The 18,622-nt window shown below is 40.1% G+C and overlaps 1 protein-coding gene across 2 annotated transcripts in view; it reads right to left on the bottom strand.

Annotated features, from left to right (window-relative positions):
• OSBPL8 (oxysterol binding protein like 8) overlaps positions 1-18,622 on the bottom strand; it is an 87,351-nt gene that overhangs the window by 20,285 nt on the left and 48,444 nt on the right. For both annotated transcript variants that reach the window (XM_081957185.1, XM_081957186.1), the window contains exons 13-18: positions 15,280-15,361; positions 14,939-15,037; positions 11,063-11,159; positions 10,731-10,829; positions 2,307-2,404; positions 1,613-1,702 (exon numbers count right to left, since the gene is read on the bottom strand). In XM_081957185.1, coding sequence (XP_081813311.1) covers positions 1,613-1,702; positions 2,307-2,404; positions 10,731-10,829; positions 11,063-11,159; positions 14,939-15,037; positions 15,280-15,361 — 565 coding nt within the window. The remainder of the gene's footprint in view (positions 1-1,612; positions 1,703-2,306; positions 2,405-10,730; positions 10,830-11,062; positions 11,160-14,938; positions 15,038-15,279; positions 15,362-18,622) is intronic.

Raw genomic sequence — 18,622 nt, 5'->3', positions numbered from 1 at the left:
TTTAAAGTAATGCATTTATTCATTCTCAGTAACGCTTTGTGTTTTAATTACTTTTTTCCAGTGAAATTTGTTTTAATTGCATGTGAATTTCAACACACTTCTTCAAATTTATTGGGCTACAATGAAACATATGAATGTATGCAAAATTACTATACATTAAACATATAGTTTAAGCTTTGTAAAAATTATATTTCAATCAACTGTGTTCTACAAAATATAGCAAGACTTTGCCAGTCTTGGCTGATCTTAGAAAGCTAAACAGAATGAGATCTGATTAGTAATTGGATGGGAGAACACCAAGGAATATCAGGGCTGTATACTTTTTTTAAAAGCTAATGAAAAAAAACATTTTTGTCTTATTGCAAAGACAATTATATAAATTCAGACTGGAATTATCACATTCTGGAGTAATAATTCTGAACTGAAGCATTGTCTAAATAGAAATTTTAAGAAAATCTGTTCCTTAACTGATGTAGTGCAAATAACATAATATAAGGTAACATAAATCAAAGCCCATCAGTCAGCTACTACCTAGCAATTAATACTAATAATAATCAGAATGATTTATCACTTCAAAATGCGACAAATTAAAAATTATTAGTGCTTCACCACATGCTCTTGTTCTGTTCCCATATTAAAATGAATTTTTTTCAGAATCTTCCATGTTCTTCAGAACATCCTTTTTATCGCATCTGCTTGCCCTCACATAGCTAGATTTTCACTCTATTTTCCTGTCTATTTTTTTTTCCAACTGAAATTTGGTTTAGCAAGAATCCAGTTATACAAAAAAAAAAAAGTGTGATGTCAATAATTATTTATTTGCTTTAGTTTTACAATAACAACAACTTTAGCTGGTTTGAAGAATAGAATTATGTATTTCAAGTTAACAGGTCTGCCAATGGCAATTCATGTCAAGTTTCCACTCTCTCCTGGGTTCATATTTAATGTAAACTGCCCAGAGGGCTATGATGAACTATGAGGCGGTATATAAGTGCTATTGCTATTTACTGTTTGTCCAATGTCAATCCATTGTACTCTTATCAGTATTATGTTTCTTTACTTGATATTATATTAGCCTTATTGCAAGGTAAAGTCAAGAAAGCTAGGAAGCATTTCCATTTATTTATCCATATGGCAGATCTATAGTAAATGTGTAAATATGACTTTGGAAGTTTAGTGCTAGTTTGGTCAGATTTCTGATAAAAATATAGCAAAAGATGCATATGTCCTAATCAGTAACAATGTATATCAAACAATTCAGATATAAAAATACTGTATATACCAAAATACAGTGGTATCTCAGTACTCGTCAGTAATTGGTTCCAGGAGGCATGACAGTACTAAAAATGACAAATACCAATGAAACCATATGACTATCGTGTCACCCTTTGTTTTGGCATTGGCAAGAAAGGGTAGGAAGTCACAAGGGAGCTGGCAATGACAAGTTCTAGCTTTGTGCATTGAGTACTAAAAAACAGGTACTGGGACAAAATTTTCATGTCAAAATGCATCAATTGCCAAATTCAATGAGTTTCAAAGCAGAGAAGTACCAAGGTACCACTGTGTACCCAACATTTAGAAAATGAAACAAAACCAAACTTATTTTACTTACCCAATGGCCTTCTAGAGTGGCTAGAACTTCTTTCCCCAGTTTAATTTTTCCCATTATTTGATTAACATTTTCATTGTTCCCCAAAAATGGCTATGAAAACAAAGTGAGATTTTTTTTAAAAAAATGTAGTGTAATAGTCAAGGAACTTAAAATTAATAATTTCCCAACATTCCTTTTATAAAAAGAACAAGGAAACAATTTTAATTATTAGAAGTTCATAAACTACTGCATTGAAGCTCCATGATATTAAAGTAGAAAGAACAACATTTTATTGAATTACTCCTCCCTTCACAGGTATTCCACAAGTTTGTGAGACAATCCAGAGAGGCCATGAAAGGAGGAATTGGTGAAAACATCTTTTCTGGAAATCGTCTGGCAGTTTTCTGGAAATCAGTTCTTTGAATCAGATCAGTGCTATTAGAATGTCCAGGGGTCCTCCAAAGGGAGGTTTTGGACTGAGTACTGCAAACATTGTAAAAAAAAAAAATTGGCAATATTTTTATTGATTTATTTTGTATTGTTTTAATCAATAAAACCTTAGGTTTTTACTAAATACTTCAAAAAGTAATAGTGTTCATATTATACATAGTAACACAAAGCAAAAAGAATTCAAAGAACAAAACTTTTGAACAGTAAGCATCTGTTCATTTTTTATTTTTAAAACCTCTAATGCATCTGAAAAGATTCTACTAACCTTTAGCTTGAATTCAAGGACTGCACTGTATCCAGTTTTCTCACATGTGATGCTAACAGTTCCCCCAAGCTCCAAAGTCATCGTGCCGTATAGAATCCCTATAAGATAAGTTGTTGTTTTTTTATTTTGTTGGAAAGTGTTCTTATGTTAGGTATTTCTTTTCTACAAATAAATGACTATGATATACCAAAATCCCAAACTATTAATTACTATGGAAGAAGACATAATTAATTGCAGGTAACATTACTATATAAAGTTTGTCAACATAGTACCAACTTATCCTTTCTCTTTGAAAATATCTGAAATGGTAATAAAACCAGGACATTCTACTAAAGAAATAAAGATGAAATAAGACATTCACAAAAGTGCCATGATTTGAAAATTTCAAATAATGATTTTTTTTCAGGTAAAGTCCATTAGTAAAACCAATTAATTCAAAAACTTGAAATATGAAATTCCTTTTCAGTAATAAAATTAAATATTCACAGTTCAAAAACCTAGAATTCAAAATTAACAATTCTGCATTTAAAGACAATAGAAAAGTAAAAGTATTTTTCAAATCACATAAGTTAAACAATCACTTAACTCTAATCTGTTTGAGAGGAATAATCTCAGACAATGCAAAAATAGTTCACTCAACTTGTTGAATGTCATTGAGAAGAGAAGTTATGGGAAATACATTTAGCTTTTAGAACTGTATGAACAACATGTAGAAATGAAAAATGTGTTCATTTGCCACTAAAAAAATGTTTTCTAAGCAATACAAATTTATTTTTTATTTAGTAAATTTATATAGCTGCCTCTCTCACATATGTGATTCTTTGGAAACTTTTTGGCACACAGGAGTGGAACCACAGCAAAGTTCCCAGGTTCTTAAAAATGTCCCATGGTCTAGAACAGGGGTGTCAAAGTGGCCGCCAGATGCGTCACACACAGGCCACGCCCACCCATTCTATGAAGGGGAAAAACAACGCAAAACACCACCTGATGCTGCAAATTTGACACCCGTGGTTTAGAAGAACGCCTTGGTGAATGGTAACAAAGATTATTTGTTGATTATTTTGTCCAACTATGGTAGGATCAGAATCTGTTTTATCAGAATGTCGAAAAATATTTTTGGCTTTTTGTCAGAATGATGAAAGCAGTGTTGTATTGCAGTGCAAACTCCATTTCTTTTGGGCATGCATCAACATGGTGCCACATGTAGAAAATAGCTGGAATTTATGTCATGATGCTGAACATCATGTTCATCATCTTCTTTGCCTCCGCTGTGGATACTCCTGGGCCTCCAATTGTGTATGGCTCAAGAAGGACTCCTTAAGTAGTAATCTTATAAATCCCTCTTTAAAGAGAAAGAAATGTTGCCTCTGTGAATTTGCCAAGGTAGTTCTCTGAATCTCCCTCAGGGGTCAAAAGGAGAGCTGTTGATCATATTTGACCAAGCATTCTATCCATATCCTCAGGAATTTTCAACTCAAACCAATCCTTTATATTAACGTATGAGGACACTCAATTTCTAACTGAATCTACAGTTATCCAAGTCACCTCAAACCTGACAGATTTTACCAGCAAACAACTAGTTGAAAGCACCACAGGAGTTTAATATTTTTGCTCTAATTCTGACTAAGGGACAGCTATTAAATTTCTTACAGCTCTAACTGAATAACTGCAGATGCAGTGAGTGAGAAAATGCATGTTTTTTCTGTATATACTGACTCAGTGTGGCTCTATTCTGTACCTTATCAGAGTGAAGACAAATCTTCTGCAAGGAGATTCTAGCAATTTTTCTGCTTCCATAGCCCATACAGCATTTAGGGATAAATTGGGATTGTCACAATCATTTGTAGAATCAACACTAAACCTCTAAAAATCTCTTCAGAAATCCATAATATTTAGTAATTTTTAGCTTACAAGTCGCTGCCCAAATGAACAACAAATAAGTTATTCTTTTGAATGAACTGGTCCTCTACCTCTAAGGAGCTAAGGGGTGATTGTAAATCTAACCTTAACCAGATAGTGTTCAGTCCATACAAAGGAATCAGAATTCTCCCATTTTGCCAGAGCAAAAGGCCAAATCAAATGTGTGATCAACAACATATGCTGACTCTGAAATCAATTTGGATAGCCTAAATTTGCCATTGTCGAAGATTTTGCAGGACACTGAAGTACTCACTAGACAAGTAAAATCCATCCATTATTCTTAACCCAAGATTATATTACCCTCAGTATAGGCCAGATCTGTATTCAGAATTCAGGTAAATGCAATGTAGTTATATCTATTCCTCTCTACTCTGTTCCACAACTGAATACACGGTTGGGAAAATCTGGGCCCATTTTGAGCCTAGAGTTTAATCCAATCAGGTCTATTATACAATCCAGGTCAGCTCTCACATGCATGATTGATGTGTTTGATTTCAACTTTGAAAGGTTAGTGGTGAAAACCATCAGGGATCTGCAGTTAGACCCCTTGCAATTTACCTACAGAGCAAATAGATGACAGTTGATGTTGTTAATATGACTCTGCACAACACCCTACAACATCTTGAATCTCCAAAGACATGTGCAAGGGTCCTCTTTGTAGCCTTCAGCTCAGCATTCAATACCATCATTCCAGATATTCTTCTAACTAAACTAAATCAGCTAGCTGTACCTGATCATACTTGTAAATGGATCATAAGCTTCTTAACATATCGGAAGCAGCAGGTGAAGCTAGGTAAAATCACATCAGATACCTGTACAATTAGCACAGGAGCCCCCCCCAGAGCTGTGTGCTCTCTCCACTTCTCTTCTCTCTATATACCAATGACTGCGTCTCAAAAGATCCCTCTGTTAAAGTACTGAAGTTTGCAGATGATACAACAGTTATTGGTTTCATTCAGGACAACAACGAATCTGCATACAGACAGAAGGTTGAGCAACTAGCCTTGTGATGCAACAGAAACAATATTGAACTAAACACACTCAAAACTGTAGAAATGGTGGTAGACTTTAAGATAAACCCTCCCATACTGCCACCTCTTACAATACTAAACAACACAGTATCAACCATAGAGACCTTCAAGTTTCTAGGTTCCATCATCTCAAGACTTAAAATGGACACCTAACATCAAAAACGTCATAAAAAAGCACAACAAAGAATGTTCTTTCTGCGCCAACTCAGAAAGCTCAAACTGCCCAAGGAGCTGCTGATTCAGTTCTACAGAGGAATTATTGAGTCTGTCATCTGCACCTCTATAACTGTCTGGTTTGGCTCTGCAACCAAACAACACAGAAACAAACTTTAACGGATAATTAGAACTGCAGAAAAAACAATTGCTACCAACCTGCTTTCCATTGAGCACCTGTATACTGCACAACTCAAAAGGAGGACTGTGAAAATATCTACAGACCCCTCACATCCTGGAAATAAATGGTTTATTTATAACGAAAAGGTATAGCACACCTGAACAACTAGACACAAGGACAGTTTCCCCCCTCGAATGCTATCAGTCTGCTAAACAACTAATTCCCACAACATTGTCAAACTATTTACTAAGTTTGTATTACTATTATTCTCATCCTATTACCTATCTCCTCCCACTTATGACTATAATCATGTTGCTTTTATCTTTATAATTTATATTGTTCTCCTTAGCGCTGCTTGGAGAGTCCAAGCATGGGTTAAATTCTGCCTTCTGCCCAAGGACTGAATTGAATTTCTTTGGCCACGCCTTCTGGTACTTGATCTAGTCAGTTTTTCAATTCAGTCTAATGCCCAGTAGACGTAGTCAAAGAAGCTCCAGCAGTTCTTCACAAATAAAGTTGGACTCTCTTTCCTTTCCCGCTCACTTTTTTTTCTTCTTTACTGTTTCTATAATCTATTTTACTGTTAATTGTTGCTTTAAGACAATTTAAATCCCTTTTTGAGTGGTTTTTTCCCCCGAGGCAGGTGGGGAGGTCCTTTTAAAACTTTTTTTCTCTCTCCCTTCGCTCCGTGGCGTTCCGGGTGCGCTCAGACAATGCGGAGCCCAGCAAGTGCAGCCGGATTTCCTGTTTTTATGTGAGGTGATCAGTTTCAGTGGCTCCCTCCTCCCTCTTGCCGCGATCGCTGTAATTAGCCTCAGCGTTGTAGCGGCGGCCATTTTGGGTGTGAAAATTATGCATCCATTTTTCCTGTCGGGTGTTAGCATTGCTGATCACCGCTGCGTCTTCTCCTGTCCGACCCAAATCGGTGAGGCTGCTTTGCGCAAAGCAGATTCAGGTGTCCTGGCTATCACGGTCACCCTCCAGGCTTAGATCTGCCCGGTGCTGAGAGTGTTTTTCTTTCTTGCTCGCGCTTTGAAAGCTCGCACCATTTTTTGCTTGTGCCAACGCCCGATTTCTTGGCAACAGCCACACTTGCAGCTTTTGGTGAGTGACAAGGGCCTGAAGGGTGCAGGCGGGCACTGGTCTTCATTGCTCCACATCCAGACCAGACAAGAATCTTTTATTTCTTTTCACTTATTTTTTGCTTCCTTCTTCCAACATGGATTCCAGGAAGCACAGCCAGGCCCATCCACCAGACAGGCCGGAAGAGGGCAAATGAGACCTTGGGTGCAGAGTTCCAATGCAGGGGCAAGAGGCAGAACAAGGGGTCAAACAAGCTTGACCTTCGGAGGCAAAAGGCACTGGAGAAGCAATTTGCTAAAGCCCAACGACAGGCTGCAACTACTTCCTGCCAGTCTACTCCTCCAAGTTCCCCCTCAAGGCAAGGTCGTCCCGGATCTGTGATCCCCATATCTGAAAGCGAGGATGGGGTCCCAGAATTGTGCCCAGATGATGCCTCAGGCTTCCCTGACTCACCTGGGCCTTCCCTGCAAAGGGTTGGGGATCTATTTGCCTATTTTCCCCTAGACCAGACAGGGCAGATGGAAACATCACTATCGGAGGCCCTTGATTCTCCTGAGGCTCTCCTGTGCCAACATCTCGCGCGGTTGAGGACCAAGGATCCCTGCTCTTGGTGAGATGCAGGTGATCATCGCCAAGGCCATTTCGCAGGCCCAGGGGCTCCAGCAGGAAAGGCGCACATGTCGCCAGCCCAGGTTGGCCCCACAATCTCCCACTGTTCAGGAGGAGGCGTAGGAGCAGCGCCCTCCTCCTCCACATACCTCCATGGCCAGTGAGGGTTTAGTGTCAGTTGGGGATGATCTTGACGATCAGGCTCTGTCCGCAGACAAAGGGCCCACGATTGAGACCCCTTCATTTCAAGGACTCTTTAAACTGACTCTTTTCAAATCCATTTTATCCAAGGCAAAAGCCTCCACCAAGGTGGGGTGTCTGCAGGTCCTGATTCGGCTGCTAAAGTATCCCAGGATCCCAGTGAGGAACTCTTTGATGAGCAAATTCCCATACAGGAAGTCGTCCCTACTCCGCCCTGTTTCGGGGTGTGGTCCAGAGGCAATGGGCTCAGCCAGGCACCTCTGCGACCCCAAGCGGAGCTGACAAGAGGTTGTATACAGTAGATTCAGGCTTGGAGGAGCTCCTCAAACTACCCCAGGTAGACGCCCCAGTGGCCTCTCTCACCCCTTCTTCCATCCTTCCGTCTGACCTCCTGGAGGGACTTAAGGCTGAGGACAAGAGGTCAGAGAAGGCCTGCCAATAAGGCGCATCAGGCCATAGCATGGGCCATCAAGGCTGCCCTTCTTCAACAGATCATCCATCCTCTGGCTTCACAAACTCCAAGCCCCCCCCCCCATGAAGCAAAATTATAGCAGCGGTGGAGTATTCGGCGAACACCACACTCAATGTCCAGAGCCATGGCCTCAAACATGACACTCATCGCTTCCTGTGGCTCTGCCACTGGAACGCGGACATGAGATCGAAATGGAAGTTGGCAGCTTCCCCCTTCAAGGGTGGGAAACTGTTTGGGGATTCCTTGGACCCGGTCCTTATAGAGAACAAGGACAAAAGGAAGGTCCTCCCCTCTATTCTCAAGAAAGGGGATCGCAGGTGATCCAGCAGGCACCAGATCCAGCACCATCAACTTCCTCCTTCCATCGCCCCTATTCCTAGGGCTCCGACTGGCCTCAGTACCGGCAGCCATTTCGAGATAGGAACAGGCAGAACAATTTTTCTAGGAGGCTATTTCGAGGAGGGTCCAATTCCAGACCCTTTCGTTGCAACAAGTGACGGCCAATCGATTCCTCCCATAGGAGAACGGCTGCAGCTGTTTGCCACCCGGTGGGAGTCAATAACAACCAACCAGTGGATTCTGCAGACGGTGAGGAAGGGACTCACCCTAGACTTTCTCTCCCTTCTCCCCCAACGCTTCCTCCCTTGCCTCAACCCCTCTTGCCCGACAAAGAAGGGCCTCATGGAAAGCGAGATTCATCATCTTCTCGACATAAGGGCCATAGAGCAGGTTCCTGTAGATCAGGCGGCCAAGGGGTTCTACTCCATCCTGTTCCTAGTTCACAAGAGCTCGGGGGGTGGGGGTGGAGAGCGATATTGGACTTGAAGCAGCTAAACATACATCTAGCCTACAAGCACTTAAAAATTTTGGGCTACATTAGGCAGGGAGCTCTCCTCACGTCCATAGATCTGAGGGAAGCATACCTGCACGTCCCAATCTGACAGTCACAAAGAAGGTTCCTGAGGTTCTGCTTCGCAGGGCTTCATTATCAGTTCCGATCCCTGCCATATGGCCTGTCATCGGCCCCCAGGACCTTCACCAAGTTGCTGTTGGAAGTAGCAGCGTCTCTTTGATCACACCCCATCAGACTCCTTTGCTACCTCGACGACATCTTGATTCTGTCGTCCTCCCATCAGCAGGCTCTACACAATCTCTCCATCACAATGTGCACCCTTCAGACCTATGGCTTCTCCATCAACCAGGAGAAGAGTCACCTGTCTCCCACCATCAGACTGCTCCATCTGGGGATGGTGATAGACACCCAGTCTTGCCAGGTGTTCCTATCAGAAGATCGCATAAACAGCATCAGCTCGCTAGTTCAGCAAGTCCTAACCTCACATCAAGTGACAGTCATTCTTCTGTCACAATTACTTGGTAAGATGATCTCCTGGCTCAACATAGTACTTTGGGCATGTCTGCACTCAAGAGAACTTCAATGGTTCCTGTTTCCACTACAAAGGGCCAATGCCAGCAACTCCATTGCCAGAGTTCAGATACCATGCAGGGTCCTCCAGTCTCTTTGTTGGTGGCAGTCTCTGGCCATGACGAAGGGCACCCTTTTCAAGAAGCTGACCCGTCTCACCATCATGACAAATGCCAGCCTGTTTGGGTGGAGCGCTCACCAGATAGCTCAAGGCAGATGATCCACGCAGGAGGTCATTTTCCCGGACTTTTGCCCAAAGCAGCCTCATTCAGGAGATCCAAAGCACTCTTCATCTCCTTCCAGCCAGCTTCGATGGGCTGCAAAGTCACCTCTTCAACTATTGGACGCTGGCTTAGAGCTTGTATTACCCTCACCTACACTCACCAGGCCACGCCATCGCCAGGCAGAATAACGGCTCACTCCACGAGAAGCGCAGCTACCACCGCTGCCTGGGTGACCCAAGCTTCAATCGAGGAGATCTGCAGGGTAGCCACTTGGGCCTCACCCTCTCTCTTCATATGCAATTATAAACTAGACAAGTTTGCATCTGGTGATGCAGAGTTTGGGAGACGAGTGTTGCAAAGAGTTCACTCCAGCATGGAGCCCCCAAGCACGTCTCTTTCCCACCCTAGGGACAATTAGCTTGGGTATGTCCCATGCTTGGACTCTCCAAGCAGTGCTCAGGAGAATGATCATTGGCTTGTCTGAATGATCGTTCTCTGGGCGCTGCAGGAGAGTCCAAACCCTCCCTAGGGTCTCCAGCTGTCATGAACAGTTCCTATAGGATGCAAATGACATTGACTATCATCTCGACTGAACCACGCCTTAGTTGAAAAACTGACTAGATCGAGCACCAGAGAGCGTGGCCAAAGAAATTCAATTCAGAAGGCAGAATTTAACCCATGCTTGGAGTCTCCGAAGCGCCCAGAGAACAATCGTTCAGGTAAGCCAACAATCATTTTATTTGTTTCCTAGGATGATTTGATTACTTATTAGTAACCTATGACTATCACTAAGTCTTGTATCTTATGATTCTTGATGAATGTATTTTTTTTCTTTTTATGTACATTGACAGCATATGCACCAAAGACAAATTCCTTGGGTGTCCAATCATACTTGGCCAATAAAGAATTCAATTCAAATTCAAATTATATTCTACTTATTATTTGCTTATCCGGCACTGAAAAGAAAACTTATTTCTTCTGCTTGTTATAATAAACCACTTCGCAAGAACACTTTATCTTTTTTAAGTCACTAATGTTTATCAGGTAGGAAATTGGTCCCAAGTATAATCAGAGGCCTGATTGATAAGTCAAATAGGTATTTAAAAACACTTGATAAAATTAAATACCTTTACAGTGTGCATATGGCATGGTCATTACATAGTCTTCTCCTCTGTTTAGGAACATTAGTCGCCCTTCACCATCCAGAATGGCAGATAATGAATTTCCTGAAATACAAAAATGAAAAACTCAAAAAACTATATCCTAGAAAATGAAGAAACTTGCTAGACTAATTGTCATCCCATCACAAATTATGTAATCACTTAAATTATTAATCAATTAAAAACAGAAATACCCCCTATTTTAGTAGTGAAAAAAAATCAATTGCATTCATCACAAATCTTCATAAATAACTTATTTTTGTATTTCTTGAATATAATGAAAGCTTTTAAGCACTTACCATAAAACTTGGATTTGGCCAAAATATTAACACTAAGGCAAAATCCATCTTTTCGATTGCTTACATAGAAGGCAGATATTGGAGGATGATGAGATACCTATTAAAATAATGTAAGTGACCTACTGTGAAATTAAGTAGAAATAAGCAAAAGACATAAATTCTATAATAATTCAACAAATATTCATTTAGGTCAATGAAACACATGTCTCCAAAATATTGATGAAAGCTACTTTGTTTAAAACACTTTCCTTGTCTGCAGGTAAGTTAGTTGTGATTCTCACATACCTAATTATGCTCTGCATTTCAGGCATTACTTAACTGTTTGCTATGGCCTTCAATTAAATCACCAACTAACATCTGTATTTATTCATGCACTTCAATAAACAAACTGTTTTTCACAGTTTAAACTGAATGTTCAACATAGTTTACAATTTAAAACAAAACAAAGTACAAATACAGAATCAAGTAAATACAAATCCTTAAAACACTATGCCGACTAAACAGAAATATCTACAGATTTTCTGAATGCAAATAAACTGATGCCTAAAAGCAGTTTTCAAATGAGTCTTATATCACAACACATGAAGGCAGAATCTGTCTTAAATATCCTGTATAAATATTGCCTGTGCACATCAGCCCTGATATATACCTAAGATGATAATAGTTTCCTGCTCTTCTCTGTGAGCTAAAAGCTTTTATAGGCTTGTTATTTTGGGGTATCTCGTCTTCTTGTACACAATATTTATACTATTCCCATGCTGGGTCTCCTACTTCTGATTGGTTCCTTTTGCTTTTTTATGATCCTGTACAAATCTGATCCTGCACTTGGAAAAGGTGTGATCATGCTTCTCTGTTTTTACCATCCAGATCTGCATGGCTCCCCTCATATAATATCCAGAAATCTGATGTCTGCTCAAGCAGATCTTGATAACTTTTCTATTATTTTATTTTTGACTCTTCCCCATTGTTGCTTTCTAATATTCATCATGACCTTACTGGGTTTTTTGTTGTTGTTAGGAAACCTTTAATAGCATTGTCATTATTTCTTACAATGTTGAGACAGTGTTTTGTTGCTATCCTTTGTTATTGGCATTGACAGTCTCTGTCTGGCCTTGAGATTATGTTGTATCTTATCTGTACTAAGCCTTGCTCTCATTTTTACCATCTGTGGTTTGAGGTTCTTTCTCCAGTTTTTCATGTACATACTAAAATAGCTACATAGAAATCCACAGACCATTCCAGTCACATGTCCTAATGCCAACTAAATACAAAATCACATCAGAAAGACTCATAAAATAATATTTTGTCAAAACCAAAGGGTATGCTTTTGTTTATATATTAACTGACTGAACAAATTTGAAATGTTACATGCAATACTTAGGTTTCAGTGGTCCTCCTGTCTCTTCATAACTTTCACTTGCCTAAGTAATCTAGAGACTAATTTGGGTGTGGGCAGAATGCATCAAAAACAACAGGATGAACTTTTCAGCTATCTTTGCATGTTACAGATCACTGTGTTTCAAATGGCACTGTCAGCAGATGATATGGGAAAACTCACAAGTGCATTCAAAGAATGCTAAATCTATTCCAGTAGCTATCCATGCATTTACACTGATCTTATACCAGATAACATTCCAAATCTTTTCTAGATTAGCTGAGACGGCTGTGGCTCATTTTCAACTATATAAACATCATCAGCACGGCAAAATCTGCTCATCTTCATTACCATTTGCCCCTATGTGATTATAATAAAACAATTGGTTGAGACAAAGACAGGAGGGGATGTGAGGTCACACTGGTGACTGCTGAAATAATCACAGTGATTGGCAGGCATCTTTCTGTTATTCTGTGTGTAAAACACCAATAGCAGAATAATGAGTTTATGTGGCTAACTAATCCCATGATAAAACAGCACTAGTCTTTGAAAACAAGTATATTCTCTTCTACACATATCCAGTCAGTAATGTTATATACAAGAATATTTTGAACAGAAAGAAGTAAAATCCTTGAAGAGATATCTTTGGACACATCTATGTGGAAAATTATTTTATCTTTCCAGATCATCCTTGTGTACCAAGTTCACTAACTTCTGGAGGCTTTGGTGGCTATCCCAGAAAAGCCATCTTTATGGTCAGAAAATACAGAGAAAAAGTAGCCATGTGTTCAAAAGGTTTTGCTGAGAGTGGGATAAGTACTACTAAGAAATTTCAAGACAGCTTGAGTAAAGAGATTAATTCTTATAGAAAGGAAGAATCCAGTTAAAGAATGCAAATATCTACAAAGAGATAGGAAGGATTCCCTTTCGCCCTATGGGAATATTATTAACTTTTGAAAAAGTATTATATATTTCTGGAATAAGTGGGAGGCAGTGATCTCAACAGTGAGACTAATCAGCCTGAGACGAAGTAACAGAAGGCTCCAGTATATTTTGGGGTGGAGAACCTGGCCACAAAGAAGAGATAACTTAAATCTTAAAGATAGTTGAGGCAGTTATCATGAATCCCTGATTTAAAGGGCAAAATAAAAATAAAAAATCTTGTATACACAAGCAGATACAAGTCAAGTGAAATCAGCCTTCCTCATAAGATCTACTCAGTCCTCCTGATGCAGGGGCAGTCCTCTCCATGGCACTATATATAATATATACTTTTGCTATACTTATTATATACAATATGAGGTATATATAGTGAGGTGTAGGAGGTGTGTGTGAGTGTATAATTCCTACACCCTGTTAGCCCTCTGCATAGCGTGTATATGTAACATTTGGAGCTTAAGGTATAAGGTACAGGAAGGAACAGCATACATGAATGGCACAATCAAGTAGCTGACATTGTGTACAGGAACCTCTGTATAAAATATGAGTTAGATCCTCCTAAGTTCAACAAAAGATTGTGAGGAATAAGAAAGCTAAGATCACATGGGACATCCAGATCCAGACAGATGGGCAGGCAGGCACTGGCCAATGAACCAGACATTGTTGTAGTAGACAAGACCAGAAGGCAGTGGAGGTGACAGATGTAGCAATGCCAACTGGCAGCAACATCAGGAAAGAGTATGAGAAACTGGAGAGGATCTGGAAAGTAAAGGTCAAAGTGGTAGGAGTGGTAGTGGTAGCACGGGGTGGTGGTGGTGGGGGGCTGTGACTCTTAAGCTGGGAGAATGAATCCAATATATCCCAGAATGACATCAGACCTCTTTGTCCAGAAAAATTCAGTACTAGGAACAGCTATGATCCTCCACAGAACCCTCAAACTATCAAGCCTCTGGTAGAGGACCCAAGACACAGACTACCCATATGGGTGATAAGGGATTCTTTAAAAATCTGGTATATATATATGCCATCCCCATGGTGACATGATCAAAATTCAGGCACTTTGCAACCAGCAGGTATTTACAACATTTGCAGCATCCCAGTGTCATGTCATTATCATCTGCAACCCAGCTGGTTTCTGATAAGTAAAGTCAACAGGGAAACCAGATTTGCTTAATGACTGCATGATTTACTTAACAACTGCAGTAATTCTCTTAACAGCCATGGCAAAAAGGTCATAAAATTGGGCATGACTCACTTAACAATTGCTTTACTTAGCAATGGAAATTCTGATCCCAATTGTGATTATAAGTTGAGGACCACCTGTACTTGGAATCAAAGTGAATTCCTTGCCTTTTTTATAATTCTAGTAACGAAAATGCAGCATACCTAAAATAATGGTTATTCTAATCTAATTAATAATTTTAGAGCAGGGCAGGAACAAAGTTTTTTTAAAATCATTATAGTATTATTTCTGAGTTAATGTAATCAACTGTAAATGTTGAAAAATGCTGATATAGATTTTCACATATATTTCACAGATTTTTATTACATTTTTACAGTACCTGTTCAGCAATATAAAAAGTCTTGCTGTTTGTTTTTGGATGAATCCATAAACAACGAAAAGTCTCACCAAGTATAGGATTGTAAGGTTTTTTAAGTCCCTGAAACATAGACAATATTGGTAAATATATAGGAAATCTATTCCAATTCCAAAAAAGTTTAATAAGCAAAAGACGCTTTAATAAGCAAAAACATTTTGAAGACTCTGTAATGAAATGCTTACAATTATTGTAGCTACTTAATGGGAAATTGCCTCTAGAACCCACTGATTTTAAACTGAATGGAAGCATTTTACAAATATGAATAGAAACTAAGGACTAAATAAAGAGTAGCAAATTATTACTTTTGGTTTTTTGTAGAATCCTGATAAGTACCACTTCACAACTTTTTTCATTCGAGTGTAAGCGTTCTCTTCAAGGGCAGCTCTAGAAAAAAAATTACACAGACTTATAATCAAAATATATTAAATTTTATTCACATCAATGTAACAAACCATGTAAGAGTTTCATTTTCAAACACAGTGATAAGAAACGTATACACCATAGAACATAGAACATAAAATAATAGAGTTGGAGTGGACTTTGCAGGTCTGTTAGACAACTCTCTGCTCAAGCAGGAAACTATATCATTTCAGTTAAAACTTATTTGAGAAGGAATAGTATTCTTAATCCCTCTAAAAAGAAGTAACTGTTGGGGGGGGGAGGGGAAGTTTCAAGAATTACTACAATCTATCAAAGACTGTTTAAAGTATGGTTACACATGTGGGAATCCAAACAGTGTGAGAAGCAAAAAACCCCAAAGTACCCTAATAAAATGTACAAATCGGATGGATACTGAAATAACTGTTTCTAACAGATGTAGCTATGATTACTTTAAAAAAACACTTGAAAAGTGGCTGTAATAATAAGAGCTTTGCAAGCTGAATTATGCTTACCTCTCTTTCACTTCATCTCAGTTAATCAGGGATAAGCCTACCTGAGTCCCTTTCAAATAGTTGTTTCCCACTTGGACTTAAGGAATGTTTCAGTCCTCTTTGCTTATACAATGGTTGTTGCCTATATTTCCCCGATTCTCTATAAGCAATGCTGAAATCTAGTCAGCTTGATTCTGAGTTTATTTCTGCAGTCGTACTCTTTGTCTTATTTTGCAGTTTGAGAAATGATATCAAGTGTGGTTGAACTACCCATTTTATAAAAAGTGTGAAGGTTGTGTTCCCACAGAGAAACTCAAAGATGAGTAAGTAGTTCCTAAATAACTGCCTTATAAGAACATTTGACAATGAATGCCTTAAGAAACTACTTTTTGACTGTTACTTGTTTCAGATTCAGGAACTAATGTGTCCATCAGATAGGAACCATTACATCCAAATTAAAATATTTCTAAAACAAACAGTGTGCTGTACTAAAAACATACAATAAAATAAAAGGAAAAAGAAACTGATAAAAATAAAACTGGGTAAGAGAACATTAACTAATTCAAAAGTTATATAACACTATTAAAATATTATAAACTGCTAATATAGAAGCAAAACAATTGCATCTCATTCTGAAACTTGAATGGGAAATGTACTTTCCTCTACAAGAGGGAAAAAGATAAGAGCAACATTTGTGATGTTACTTTTCACAGTCAACCTCATGTGTGTATTGGAGAAGAGACTGCTCTTCACTTAGAAAAACAAGTCAAAGTACTGAAACTAAGGCCATGCCAGATTTTCGTGGTGGGCAAAAATATAAACCCTCCCCCTAAAATAAGCCCTAGTGAAGGGGTGGGTTTAGCAGAACAGGGGGCAGCCCTTCCCTTCCCCGGTCTCCTCAGGGCTTCTTGGCCCCTTAATCGGATCAGTTGGGCCGCTCCGTTCACAAAACAGCTGATTCGCGGGTGCCGCTCAGGCCTCTGCCTACAGCAAATGCCGGTCACTTTTGCAGCCAATCGCTGCTGCAAAAGTATCCGGAGCCCAAGCAACACAACCCAAATGCCTCATGCCCTCCTTGCCTAACGGTGACAGTCACAACTCGCAATTCCGTCCACGGAACAGGAAAAGGCGGCATTAAAATCCATACTCTTGGGACATCGGAAGAAGCCCTGCGAGGAGACACTGCTGCCGAAGTGCAGGAAATCCCCCCCAAACCTACAAATCGTCCTTTCAAAGAGGAGTTTCACCAGGATGAAGGTGACACAAATGCCGCCTTCAGCCACCTCTTCATCCTGGTGAAACTCCTCTTTGAAATGACGATATGCAGGTTGGGGGGGGGAGAGATTTCCTGCACTTCGGCAGCAGCGTCTCCTCGCAGGGCTTCTTCCAATGTCCCAAGAGTATGGATTTTAATGCCTACAGGAGGTAGGAGCTTCTCACCTGCATATTCACATTGAAGGCTTGAAATGGGGTGTTTTTGCAAACGGCTTGAAAATGGGGAGGGAGGTATTCCTGCCTCTCCCCCTGTTCTGAAGGTCAGCACAGACTGAGAACAGGATACGTAAGAGACGAAATTTCCCCTCCCCATTTTCAAGAGGTTTGAAAAACGCCACATTCCAAGCCTTCACATTATCCAGGATTGCAGGATTGAAGGCATGCGGGAGGGAAGATTTTGTCAGTCTGTGACCTTCAGAACAGGGGAAAAGGCAGGAATATCCCCCTCCATATTTTCAAATGGTTTGCAAAAACGTTCCATTTTGAGCCTTCAGCATATTGCAGGATTGAAGGCTCGGAATGAGGCATTTTTGTGAACGGCTTGAAAATGGGGAGGGGAGATTTTCCTTCCTCTTACCCTGTTCTGAAGCTCAGCACATAGGATAAGAGGCAAAATCCCCCCCACCCCTTTTCCTGGCAATCGTTCTTTCCTTGGGATTTCAGCGCAGACGCACATCCCCCAAATGCTCTATCTGAAGCCTTCTCTGTGTCTGTGCAGAGCTCCCAAGGAAAGGATGGTGTGTGGGTGTGTGTGAGAGAGATCCCTAACCACCCTGCCCCCGTAAGGCAGCCACATCCCTCCACTAACCTGCTTTCCTGCTCCATTCTCCACTGCCAAGTGCAGGGCAAGAAAAGTAGTTTGTTAGTTTACTTCCAACTTCGCGAGATCTTTTTTTTTTTTTGCAAGAACTTGGAAGGTATTTTCTGGTGTTTTTTTTACCATAGGCACACAGTCTACTTTTCTTGTCCTGCACATGGAATGGAGAATGGAGCTGGAAAGCAAGTTAGTGAAGGGATGTGCCTGCCTTTGAGGGGGAAGGTGTGTGTGTGTGTGTGTTCGTTCGTTCTTCCAGGAAGAGCCCCCCCCCACGAGGCCAGAGCAGCAGAGTCAGCTGTTCCGCAGCCAGCAAACAGGGCAGGCGAAGTCCAGAATCCAAGGAGAAGTTGGGTCATTGTGGCCGCAGGCAAGCAAATGGTGGGACGGAGAGGGTGGGGCTGGTGGGCTTGCTGCTTCCTGCACCTGAAAAATAATAAGCTCTCCCTCTCTAATAAGCCCAAGGCCATATTTCGTGGGTCAAAAAAATATAAGACCCTATCATATTTTCGGGGAAACACGGTAGATGGGTTGCCAATCGTTCTATTTGAATATCAGAAGCAACATTTTCTTTGAAAAATCAAACATATCAGTGAAATAGAAAAATAGCTGTGTAGGAATGATCCCCCCCGCCTTTAATCTCCTATGGAAATCATCAAATTCTTGCAAAACCCTAAGGTTCCA

Source organism: Natrix helvetica (assembly GCF_964273705.1).
Source record: "Natrix helvetica genome assembly, chromosome: 6".
In the NCBI taxonomy this organism is placed as follows: Eukaryota; Metazoa; Chordata; class Lepidosauria; order Squamata; family Natricidae; genus Natrix; species Natrix helvetica.
This window is presented reverse-complemented; position numbering and strand designations above follow the sequence as displayed.